The following is a 12,653-nucleotide window of genomic DNA, read 5'->3' on the forward strand; positions in this document are numbered from 1 at the left end:
TTTATCTGTTGAGCAGGGGATTTAGTGGGCTGTGTGGATGAGTTAACAGGAGAAAAACTTAAACCAAGTCAAATAAATGTGGTCTATTTTTGATTAACCATTAACCATTTGTGTATCAGGTGTTCTGACAGTGCAATGCCCCACACTTTTGAGAAGGCGGCCAGTCAGATTTCCAGTGGGAAGCCACTCACAGTTCTAGCATAAACACCAGAGAGTTACGCATTAGTATTAGGTCTGGAGGTGTGATAAACCTAATTCCATTTGCAGACGCAATATTAAACAGAGCTGATGGTGGATTATCCATATAACCTCCTTGATTTACCTATGCTAGATCAGTTACCAGACTAACCATACAGCTATGTATTTTCTTGCCAGTCCACAGCATGAAGACTTCTTACAGAGTGGCAAGAGGCACACAACTCTCAAAATAAAAACAAAGAAACCTTTATTTCTTGTAAACATAGAAAGCCAAACAGAAAATATCTCTTCTGCTTTGAAGATAAAACAAACTGATGTTCTGTATCCAGAATAGTATTTTAACATCAGAAAATATCACATGATCAATTTTTAAAAGGGAGACATTTTGCTATCTTGTCAGAAGAGCTGCCATTGATAATACTGAGTGAGCTGGATGCACCTGACTTCCACCATTCATATGTGCTTAGCACCAGAAATTAAAAACCAACATTCAAAATAAATTTATTTCTACAAAAATGATTGTTTAATTGCATTGATAAGCCTAAAGACTACAGTTGCATGGACCAGTATATTTTAATATACAATTTTCCAGTGAGTTGGCTGTTCACAGGTACTCTCTTCATCGCCACAAAATCTGTTGTAAGTTGTTTTGGGGTCAAAACCCAGAATCTCTCTTTCCTCATGAATGCGGAAGGAAAATGTTGAGACCGAGGTACCTATAAAATATCTGTGGAGTACAGAAAAAAGTAAGAGAAGTTTCTACTGATATGGAAATCAGATTTTTGATATGGAAATCAGATTTTTAGGCTGCATTCTGACACCAGCTATTGATGTGTCCACAGGGGGCCGTGAGAAGAGTACAAGCTTCATGCAAAGAAACCTCCACTTGACACCAATTGTCAAACTCTCCTCTCTGAAACAGCCATGTTAACTAATTCACAAAGTTAGGGGAAAGTTGGTTGCTTAAAACAGTTGCACTGTAAACCATTTAAGATGCTATGCCTGCTGAGTCAAACACAGACATACGCAGAAATTAACACAGTTAAACCCTGAGCACCTGCAGGTCAAAAGAACCTCAGGCAGCAATGCTGAGAATGTTACACAAATATCGTTACCTGGAAAAGACAGTCCTGGCCTGGATGGGCCAGTGGCTCCACTCAGCAGAAGCCACTCCTGATAAAGCAAATTTTAAAGATGGGTGCCAATCTGAATTTTTTTCCAAGCTTTATTTTTGCCTATCATGGCATGAGTGAAGTTGGCTTAACTTGATATAAAACATAACTCTCAATCAGTGGCATGCGGTCAGTGGACCGGGGGACAACTAGGCCCGTCTCCTAAATGTTCCACCTGTGCCTTCTTCCCAAAGCCCAGGAAGCTTCTGCCCAGCATAGGGAGGGAAGCACAATGCTCGCTCCCCCCAAATCGCCCTCACAAGCTGGCCATAAGCCTCTCTTCATTAGGGCAAGCACATTCGTATGCATAAAGACTGCTCTAACAGAAAAGTAAAATGAAAACAACACACAAACCATAGTCACCTGGCATGTGCACATATCCACTGATCAATAATTGCTATTCCTCCATCTTTGTAGAGTTCCAGCTCCTCCCAATTAGGTTCAAATCTCACCATCTCTGGAAGAAGTCTCTTCAACTCTTCAGTCTCTGAAAAGGAACACTACGTCAGTGGCCTTCAGCTGGTCCCCACTCTAAAGGGGGTCACACTAGAAGCACAACTACCATTTTCTTCCTGCTTATTTAAGTGTTGATGTTTTTAATACAGAGAAATGGGCACACACGGTAAAAAAAGGGATTCTAAGGGTGTCCGGAGCTGAAGATCTACTGCGGTAGATCACTGTCCCGTAAAAACATTTAATTCAGGGGCAAGCCATCAGCTCATGAAGCCCTTTCTAGTGGCCTACAAAAGCCTCCCACATATTGTCCAAGGTAAAGGTAAAGGGACCCCTGACCATTAGCTCCAGTCGTGACCAACTCTGGGGTTGTGGCACTCATCTTGCTTTATTGGCCGAGGGAGCCGGCGTACAGCTTCCGGGTCATGTGGCCGGCATGACTAAGCCGCTTCTTGCGAACCAGAGCAGAGTACGGAAACACCGTTTACCTTCCCGCCGGAGCGGTACCTATTTATCTACTTGCACTTGGATGTGCTTTTGAACTGCTAGGTTGGCAGGAGCAGGGACCGAGCAACGGGAGCTCACCCCGTTGCAGGGATTCGAACCGCTGACCTTCTGATCGGCAAGCCCAAGAGGCTTAGTGGTTTAGACCACAGCGCCACCCGCGTCCCTATTGTCCAAGGTACTGGAGAACAAATAAATACGCACTGTAGCTGCAGCACCTGCATCTAAGTGAGTAGATTCAGTTTAGAACAAAACATTAAAGTATTGGGTTGTTTTTTTTTAAAGCTACATACCCTTTGCAACGGCATCAGTGGCTATAAAGACTCTCTGAAGTTTGTGCAACTTCAAGAGCCTTCGGATGGTCTCCACCGCTCCCTGGATGCTAGGCACGTCATTTCTGTGACCCCAGATGAAGTCTTTGCGCCTGAGGTGGGCTCCCAGATAGGGGCCCCCTATGGCCGTACCCAGCTTTACCTAGCACAGAAGAACCAGTACATGCTGAAACTGAAATAAAATGGCATTGATTCAGTGGGAAAACATCCTGCAGATAAACACATGTTCTCTAGCATTGTTAAAGGAAGAAGTCTAAGAAGCTAATTGGTCAATGCTTAGCAGAACTTTGCAAAGCTCCAAGTCCAGCCTACCAACCATCTATTTTCAGAGTAATAGGCTTTTTGGTGGCACTTTCTGAAAGAAAAAGGTGATACCATCAGCTCTTTTGATTCTGATTACTGTATTTTTAACACCTGCAAGCCACTTGGGGGCTTTTGTCTGGAAAGCAGCAGAAAATGCTGCACCGGGTGACTGGTTGTCTCGCTCCTCTTGGGAAATTCCCAGCAGCTGACCCACTGCCTTCTCCTCCTCCCTTTTAATTTTTATTTTAAATCTGAACAGGGAGTGGGCTCTTTCCACATGAAGGGAAGAAGCAGCTCCTTACAAGTGAGGCAGAGTAAGTGGCTCAGTCAAGGCCCCATTCCCAGATGAGAACCAGCATTCCCAGAAAAGCCAATGTTCCCTTTCTATAGCACATCTCATCACACTTTAAAACACATGGGCTCCATTCCTTTATATGAGCCTCATATAGACACTCCCAACAGAAATGCAGTTAAAACAGAAAATAGCTAAGTTTAAATATTCAGGCAAACCTATTTTACCTTCATCTTTGTCCAGTCCTCAGAATACTGTGTCCTATCCTTCTCATCAGTAGAATTTAAGAACTTGGTCCTAAACATGTCCCCCACCACACGAAGATGCTTAGCAAAAACCATACTTCGACGAGTCTGCCACAAAAAATAAATAAAATAAAATGATAAAGGATTAAAGTTCTTCCAAGATCTAAAACAAATATTCTTTAAAGGCACAGTCCCAATGTTATTTAGCACCACACAGATTAATCCAGATGTATCCAACGACACCAAGTTAACTACTGGAGAAGCAAAATTCAATGGATGGATTTTATGCGCATATTACGGAAGCACCCTATAATCCAGTTTTTATATAATACAGTTGGAAATTTAATTACTCAAAGGATGGGATAGTCACTCTACCAAAACCCTAAAATATTAATCCTGCAGTATTTGAAATACTTCATTCTAGGTGAAGATTTAGAAGTCGTGCTAAATTTGCTCTCTTAGCTTCAGAATGCCTTGCCAAAATCAATTTAAATAAATTAGGATTAGTTGTTCTGGATATGCATATGACCTCAAAACAAGAACTGGCAAGACTACTTCATATAACAGGATATAAAAAACAAAATACCTAAGGATCTCCCTGACGGAAAACATCCAGGTAAACTGTACAAGTATAAAGAACTAAGACAATGCATTAGCAGTACCAAGTGTGAAAAGAGTTTATGGATTAGCTTGGATTATTAAAGGATGGTTTTGGTCAGGTAAGGATAATCTATGATTTGATACAGACTACTGTGGCCTATTTATTTCAATAGAAGCCATACTGTGGTTGGATAACAGGAAGGTGATGTACTGCAAGATAACTTAAAAAATGTGTAATGTGATTACAGGAGAAAACAGCATAAGTCTTCCTTCAACGGAATTTTGGTGCATTACCATACCTTCAATTCAAATAATATTCTGGGATCATTTATAAAATAATTGCAGTAAATGTTTACGTTTAAGGCTTTGGTAGTAAGTGGATGTGCCTAGAGAATGCCAGGTTGTATATATCCTCTTTTCTTAATGGTACCTATGCCATACAAAATGCCTTGAGACGATGTTTGCCAAGGGGCAAAAAAATAAGTGGATCATATGGGAAAGACGGCTAGAAAATACTTACATTCCAATAATCTTTGCCACCATAGTGGTCATGAAGAAGATTTTCAGCTCGGTCTAGCATCACTGACCTATTAAAAATGATAAAACCAAGTGTACATTCCCTTGCAAAATAGCTTACATCAATTTATAGTTTAAGGAAGCAGAGAAGTCCATGGATGCACAAAAATGAACACTGCAATTTCTTTTCGGGGGGTGGGGTGGGTGAAAATTGAGAAAGCTTTCTTAACCCAGAAAATCCTAAACCCAGACAGCTCAACAATTAGCATTCTGTGGAGGAAATGTTGATCACGTACTTTGGGGACACCTTGTTTCTGGCTTGTAACTAAAGACAGGTGGGCACCATCGATAATTTCCCAGTGCTTTGTTTTTCTATTTTTTTTTTTCTGTTTCGTAAATTAATTGGTAAGAATGCATGGATGTTAACTGTAAATACAGTATTAGATGAGCTCAGCAGTTAACATTTCATTTCTTTACCAAATGAAAGTAAAATAAAAGGCTACATTAATTTCTCAGTCTAGGATATTATATTTTTTCAAAAGAAAATAAACCTATCCCAATTAGCCAAAGTTTGCATATGGTAATTTGGATTTTCCTCAGTGGAAAATTTCACAGTTCAAGATTTCTTGGGGAGGGGAATCATTTACAAACTGAGGGCTTTTATAGATTCCTCCTTCTCTGCCTTAGTGGTGCTGCAATAGGATTCAATGTGAGATTACAAAAAACACAAACCTTCATACTTGTCAAGAGTGAAAGGGGTGGGTGGGTTTAAAGCTTGCCTTTCTCTATGCAAAGCAAATATGGAAACATTTGAGATAGAAAATAATAGATTGTGTCTGACCGAGCAGAGATGTTCAAAAGGAGAGGAGCTATGACGGAGGCAGAGCCCTGGACAGATAAACAAGCCACATTCATGCCGCGTGTTTCTTCGTAGCCCCAGAACCATCCCCTATAAAACAAGGTGAAAATCATTAATAGATTGGCATATACAATATAATAGAAATTAAAAGAATCTTGCTGATTTGAACACAGTCAAAGAAATCTTTTTATTATTTTTATCCTCTTGCAAGTCTGAGCTCATTCCGAGTTTTAGCCTGCCTGTCACCCTGCAATTATTGGTTACCTGTGTGTACTCCTCCTCCTCTGTGATTTCCCCTTTCTTCCACTTCTTATACACACCATTCTTAAATCTCAGCTCATCCGTAAGCTCCTTATGCAGCTGCGCCAATTTCTTTAGATGTCTCACACTTTTCTTTCTTGTTGAAACTGTCTGCATTTGGGCCTTCAGTATTTCTCCTTTTAGAAACTCCTATTCGTCTTGGACTCCCTTCTCTTTGAGTATTTCTGACCATGGAATTTCACTCATTAGTTCCTTAAACTTTTTGAAATTGGCCTTCTTAAAGTTGAGAGTGCATGTCTGAATGTATTCAGCTTTTCCTTGCATCTGTATCATGAAACCCAGGACACGACCACTTCCTCACAAGTTTCTGAATACTTCCACTTCGTCTTAAAAGCTCCAATTTGTCTTGATTCCCATACTCTCCCCACCAGAGTATTGATATACAGTCATACCTCGGGTTGAATACGCTTCGAGTTGAGTGCGTTCGAGTTGTGCTCCGCGGCAACCTGGAAGTAACGGAGCACGTTACTTCCAGATTTTGCCGCTTGCGCATAGACGCTCAAAATGACGTCATGCGCAGAAGCGGTGAAAAGCGATGCGCGCGTGCGCTGACGTGCCGTCGCTAGTTACGTTTACCTCTAGATGTGAACGGGGCGCCGGAACGGATCCCATTCGTATCTAGAGGTACCACTGTAGGTAGCAATATGGAACAATAGCAGCACTGGCTATGTTTTTGGACTATTTAAATTTCTGTGCTGTTAACCATTCTGTGTTTTACTGTAAACAGAATGGAAGATGCCCATCTTTAAACATAAATAAATATTTTTCATTTAGGAAGAGCATGCTGATGCAACAATAAGAAAATATTCATTGAACAAGAGAAAAACTGTTTTAATGTGAAAAATTCCAATGAAAGTTTTTTCAGGGGGGACATTTAGGGACTTGGGGAGAAAATATCTGCATTCTAGGTGCCCAACTGTAATTATAATGCAACTACTATTATAGAAGATTACCTGTAGTATTTATGTTTGTCTGTCGAATACATTAGTTGGTCAATACATGGCCTTTCATCTATTTTCTCCTCCCAAGTCCCATCTTTCCATCCTTCAGCATAACTTTGCAAAACATACACCTGATCAATAAAGGGTCCACCGGACTCTGAATAATGAACAAAAATCAGCACATGAGTATAACATCTATATGTATTTCATTTTATACAGCAGATATCAAGTGGAGCAACTAGCATTATATCTAGCTGCATAAAGTTACTTCCAAAGTAATTATCTACAGAAACCAGAATGTCAGTTAATAGAAAGGGGGTTTGAGTTGGAGCCCTGTGAATCTGGTAACTGCATCTTCAGAAAAAGACAAATAATCTGGAGAGGATTCAGAAGAGAGCTACAGGTTATCTCAAATGTTTCTATAAAAAGCACCTTTTGATTTTATTAAGTTGGCATGAACCTCAACCCTGTGCCAATTCAAGAAATGCACTGACACAATCCCCAACAGGTGTCCATCCAGACTGTGTTTAAAAACCTCTAGCGAAAGAGACAACATTACTTCCAAGGCAGTCTGTTTCACTGCCCACAACTCATCCCATCGCAAAATTATTTCTGATGTTCAGCTTAGCTTAAATCCCCTTCCTTATAATTTAAACCATTGCTTCTAGTCCTACCTACAAATCTGCTCCATCATCTGTATGATGCAGCCCTTATGCCAACTGCAAAAATGGGTGCCACATTGACAAAAATCTGTATCTTCTGTTTCTCCAAGCAACTATGGTCATGCCCAAATAAGATATTATTGTTTCATTTAATATTTGCTAAAGGGCATACACATGCAATTGTGCAACAGCTAGCATGTACCTACTAATATATTTTAGCCTTCATAATAGTAGATATCCCTCTACCCCCTGAGAGATAGTGGTGGTGAGAAAGGTAACATATCCTCATTTGGAATTCTACTTTAGAAATGTTATCAATTTCAAACACCTCATTTAACTGAATGCAAGCAGAAAAGCCCACCACAAAACTACTTCAAGACTGCACAGAATACTGATTATTTAATAGTAATATTTTACCTGCCAGAAACTCTTCGTACTCAATAACTGGTATGTTTTTACTGAGGCTGGGAACATCAAAGAATTCAAACCAAGGAATTCGGATCTGATGAATGTCAGGACTCTGCCAGTGATAGAGACGCCCCCAGGGAGGCAGAACCAATACCCAAGCTTCATGTTTCAACAAAGTTTTTATAAGAGAAGCAACTCTTATATAGACATCTCTGCGGAGGTTGAAACCTTCCGGTGGGTTTACATCATACAAAAGATACCTGGAGATAACAAAATAAAGTTACTTGAAAAAGCTAAAGAAAAGTCATGATTTGTAATCTCCAGTGACTTCCTAGTTCTGAATAAGGCAGATGCACAGTCAGCTGTGCTTTTGGAGGGTACAGAGTTTGGGGTACAATCTTCTCCCCTGGTGAAAAACAGTGGGGACTAAATAATGCAAATCATTCTAATTCAGTCCCCCCCCCCCAAAAAAAAACCTCCATCACTGCCAGTAGTTGGACTGGCTTAGGGTGCAGCAGCAACTTGGCTGACTCATGTCCAACCCCCACCCACTTTCTTCATAGGTTTATGTGGGCCAAGTTGGGTGGGTAGAACAGGGTCCCTTCACCGCCATGGTCCCTTCACTAAGCCAGGATGAACAAGGCACCTGCCTCCTCCAAGAGTTTGGATTGCTCTGTTCACCATCTGGGAAGGGAATCTTAGAACTGAAGGAAGACAACTATTCTAAGGGGGAACTTTCCATCCAATCGCTCTCTGCATCTACCCAGACTACCCAAGTTGGTGTCTGCTTACCGTATTTTTCGCTCTAAAAATGGTATCACTAAAAAGTAAGGGGAAATGTGTGTGCGTCTTATGGAGCAAATGAAGGCTGCGCAGCTATCCCTGAAGCCAGGAGAGCAAGAGGAATCAGTGCGCACCGATCCCTCTCGCTCTCCTAGCTTCAGGGATAGCCACGCAAAGCCTCTGGAGCTGCTGTTCTGACTTTGCTTTGCTGGAGAGGCACTGCTCAGAGAGGGAAAGCTGCGCAGCGCCCCTTCAGCAAAGCAGAAGAGAAACGGAGCCCCTTCCATTTCTCCTGCCGCTTTGCTGGAGAAGCGCTGTGCAGAGAGAGAGAGAATTTTTTTTCTTGTTCTCTGCCTCTAAAACTAGGTGCGTCTTATGGTCGGGTGTGTCATGACCTAGACTATATTTCCTCTTCTCAACGGTAGAGCACACACTTTGCATGCAGAAATCACAACCCCTGGCATCTCCTGGAAGGGATGGGGAGTCCTGGACAGCTGCGGCCAATCAGTGTCAATAAAGCAGACCTAAGGTGGACCAGAGGTCTGATTTACTTTATGACAGCTTCCTATGTCCTGCTGTTCATATACAGTTCTACCTCTGCTTACTTATCCCTCCAGTTATGTAAATTTTGGGATACATAAGCAGCAAACTGGGAAGTTTTTCCCAAGCACGCAGAGTGGTCTCTCCAGTTGTGAAAACCTCGGGATCGGGCCGGACCTCCGGAATGGATCCTGTCCGCAACTGGAAAGACCACTGTATTCTCATAAGTTTTATAAATAGTAACTGCTGCTTCTAATACTAATTTATTTCTGTTTCCAAAGAGAGGGCAGCTACTGCTTTTTTGTGCCAATCAGAGGAATTTTGCAGTGGGCCCAAATGAGCTGAGTGTTTGCAGAATCTCCTGGATTGTAAGACCCTTTGGCAACTGCCCCTTCCCATCTCGCTTAGGATCATTGCACTGAGTTGGCCCTTCCTAGCTCCAAGCCAGGCTTCCCAACCCAATTCCTACGCTTCAACTTCCCTGCTCAGGATGGGACCCTTTAAACTCTCTTCAAGCCGGGATAACTCGCTATTCAGATATCCTCTGCTGCCTAGAGATACATGAATTTTTTTACTAAAGAATAAAAATCTGTTAGATCAGTTTGAGGGTAGATTCCCACGGGAGTCGCTTCGTGTTCGCCTGAGGCCGAGCTGACGGCGGGAGCCCAGCGGGACCGGGGCGGAGAGGCGCCTGCGAGGGATCCCGAAAGGCCCCCTCGGACCCCGGCTGGCGGGGCGGGGAGGCCTCAGCCGGGGCGAGAGACGACCCGCAGCGCCCCTCCGGCCGCCCTCCCGCCCTGTCCCCCCGGCCCTGGCGAGGCCTCTCCGCCCGCTGGCCTTTCCTCACCGTCTCCGGGGCGCGGCGGCGGCGGCGGGGGGCAAGGAGGCGGCGCCGTGTCCGGCGCGGAAGGCGGCCTGCTGGGGCGGCTGGGCGGCGGCGAGCGCGATCAGGACGAGGAGCGGCGGCGGCGGGAGGCCGGGGAGTCGCGGGGCCGCCATGCGCCTTTCGCCCAGCCGGGGAATCCCTCCGAGAAGGAGGCGGCCCCGCAGCTCAGCCGCTCCCCCCAACGCGGACCGGCGTCTGTCGCTCCCTCCCAGAGACCCGCCTGCCGGAGGGCGGGCAGGCCGGCGTGGGCCTCGCCCTTCCCTCTGGCCGCTTAGCCCTCCGCCTGGCCGGCCTGGCAGGGCGGTTGTTGAGGGTGCAAGGAGGGGGGAGACCCAGGCGGCCAAGGGGACAGAGAGGCAGCCCACCCACCCACCTCCCCCTGCGTCTCCCGGCTCTTCCTCCCGGCCAGCTCATCTCCCGCTGCACACAGGATTTGCCCGAGGGGACTCCTGTCTTATGCCTCTCCTTGCCGGCTGCAATCATCTGCTGGATTTTTTCCTCAAGGTACCCTAAGTATTAATACAGACGGTACCAGTGCAAATGAACAGAAAACTGCTGGTGCCATGTGCAAAGCCCAGACCCAATGACTGTTGCACCCACCCAGCTTCCATCTGGTTTCTTGGGATCCCCAAAGGAAGTCAGAAGTTCAGCGGAAGAAAAGGATGAAGAAAACACGCCCCGGCAGTTCTTTACGGACCTTCAAAAATGTACATCTCCTTGCTTCAAAATTCCCAGATGCTCCAGAGTACGCCAGTACCTGTCTTGCCACTATGCGGATGCTCACAAAAACGCTCTCGGAAGATCAGAAACATTATGAGAGACGGTTGATATTTGAGGACCCTCAGTTTAGCCAGGTCTGCCAGTGTGTGATGCAGGAGGCCAAATACATGTGGCGTGATGCTTGGCATGCAGCCTGCTAGCTGGGGTGAAACCGGGAGTCCTACAAAACACTCGGTTGGTTCAGACCTTGCTGAGGGTGAATTGAGCTCCAGACTTGTCAATGGGGCCATTCATCTGGCAAGCTAAACTAATGATTTTATAATGAATACTTTGGTTTTCAAAGTTCTCCCACATACATTCTCTTAATTGTGTAAAATAGGTCATAGAGCAGCCCTAACGCTCATTCCTCTTCCAACTCTTCTGTCTGTTACCTCTGAGGCACACAGTCTTGTGACATCTGTTCTCCACCTGCTCTTTAAGGATAGATAAGAGAATGAGAGAACCACATAGCAGTTGGCATAGCAACCCTGTGAAAAATGCAAGGTGGTGATGTGGCACTGCATGTTTGTGATTCTTTCCCCATAGCAGTAGAAACTTGCCAGATACACAGACCATCAGAGGCGTGGCAAGCCCTCCTGGAGGACAGGCTGTTGCTGAAGGCTCCTGTTAACCTCTTAATGTACATTTTGCACACGGGAATTTCCACATTGTAAGAATCGCCATACTTACAGTTTGAAGAACACAACAGTAAATAAGGAGTAATTCCACCAAACAAGTACACTTTGTTAATCCGACGTAATTGAGTCATGGTAAAGCTGGAGTTGAAAATGCATTTGTTTAATATTTGTTTAAATGGTAAAATTTGGAATGAATAACTGTCCTTGAGGCTGCAGTTCTCAGACGTACTTCTGAGGAGACGTGCTCCGTTTACCTGAAAGATTGCTGAAAACTGGGTTTTCTTGTGCATTGAATAGGAACGTCTCAATGAATTTGATGACCGATCTCTCTCGGTTGTTTCAAGCACTTTGCAAGGAATGGAAAAGTCCAAGAATGTGGAAGCTCTTCAAGTTGGATTGCAGTAAGGAAAAAAAATACATTGACTTCTAATAGGCATCATGCTTGTAATTGATAATTACAAAAACCTTGCTGTAAGGTTACCAGTATATGGATCACACTGGCCAAGCCATCCTTGTCCAGGAAAGGGCATAGCTGACATACCAAGCAAGTTTTGGAAGTGCCCTCCTTGTCACAGAGCTCACCTAGGCCTCTAGTGACAGTAATGGATCTAGGAGCAACCCCAAGCTAAATGCAATATTGCCCAAAAGCTCCCTTTTCAACCATTTTGAAAGAAAGCAACACATTCTTTCTGTCTCAGTGTAGCAAGAAAGGGGAAAACTGATAAGTAATTGGATATAGATCTCTTTAAAAAAAAATTATTGGTTTTTTCACAATTTGAACTCAGTTTATAAATTTTTGCAATTTTAGTGGGTGTTAAATACCAACGATACATCATTTTCATATAATTTTGTTTCAACAAGCAGCATCCAGTAAAGGATATAGATATCTATTCCAGTCTTGATAAGAATTGGACTAGCTGAGAACTTCCTCAGTCTTTCAACTCCAATAAGCTATTTGATACTCATAAAAAGTAGTAGGCAAGCAGGGTAGAGGACGGGAAGGAGGCAGGTGGGTGGGAAGGGGAGAAGAAGGAAGCGGGATCGGTGGGTGCACCTTTCATTCTGCCTGGAAGACGATCGCCTACAGCTGGACTATCAAGTGGATTTAAAGGGTCACTTTGGGGGTGGCGCTGCAAATGCAGTATGTTGACGCAGACCTACTGGATTTATTAACACTCCTCAGTGAATGCGTACCTGTCAGGGGTTCAGGAGCAGAGTCACAGGAGAGGGAGGAAACGGAG

General features: G+C 43.9%; 1 protein-coding gene across 1 annotated transcript; it reads right to left on the bottom strand.

The window, feature by feature from the left end:
• Positions 1–428: 428 nt before the first annotated feature.
• On the bottom strand, positions 429–10,255 carry POFUT2 (protein O-fucosyltransferase 2). The gene is made up of 9 exons (XM_083402139.1): positions 9,977–10,255; positions 7,816–8,066; positions 6,749–6,893; positions 5,457–5,564; positions 4,620–4,686; positions 3,482–3,607; positions 2,621–2,801; positions 1,734–1,857; positions 429–925 (listed from the first exon to the last, which is right to left on the bottom strand). The coding sequence occupies exons 1-9, from the start codon at positions 10,126–10,128 to the stop codon at positions 772–774; spliced, it is 1,308 nt and encodes a 435-aa protein (XP_083258265.1). The 5' UTR covers positions 10,129–10,255; the 3' UTR covers positions 429–771.
• Positions 10,256–12,653: the final 2,398 nt, after the last annotated feature.

The sequence above is a fragment of the Podarcis tiliguerta genome (genome assembly GCF_965153285.1).
Source record: "Podarcis tiliguerta genome assembly, chromosome: 1".
NCBI classification, from domain to species: Eukaryota; Metazoa; Chordata; class Lepidosauria; order Squamata; family Lacertidae; genus Podarcis; species Podarcis tiliguerta.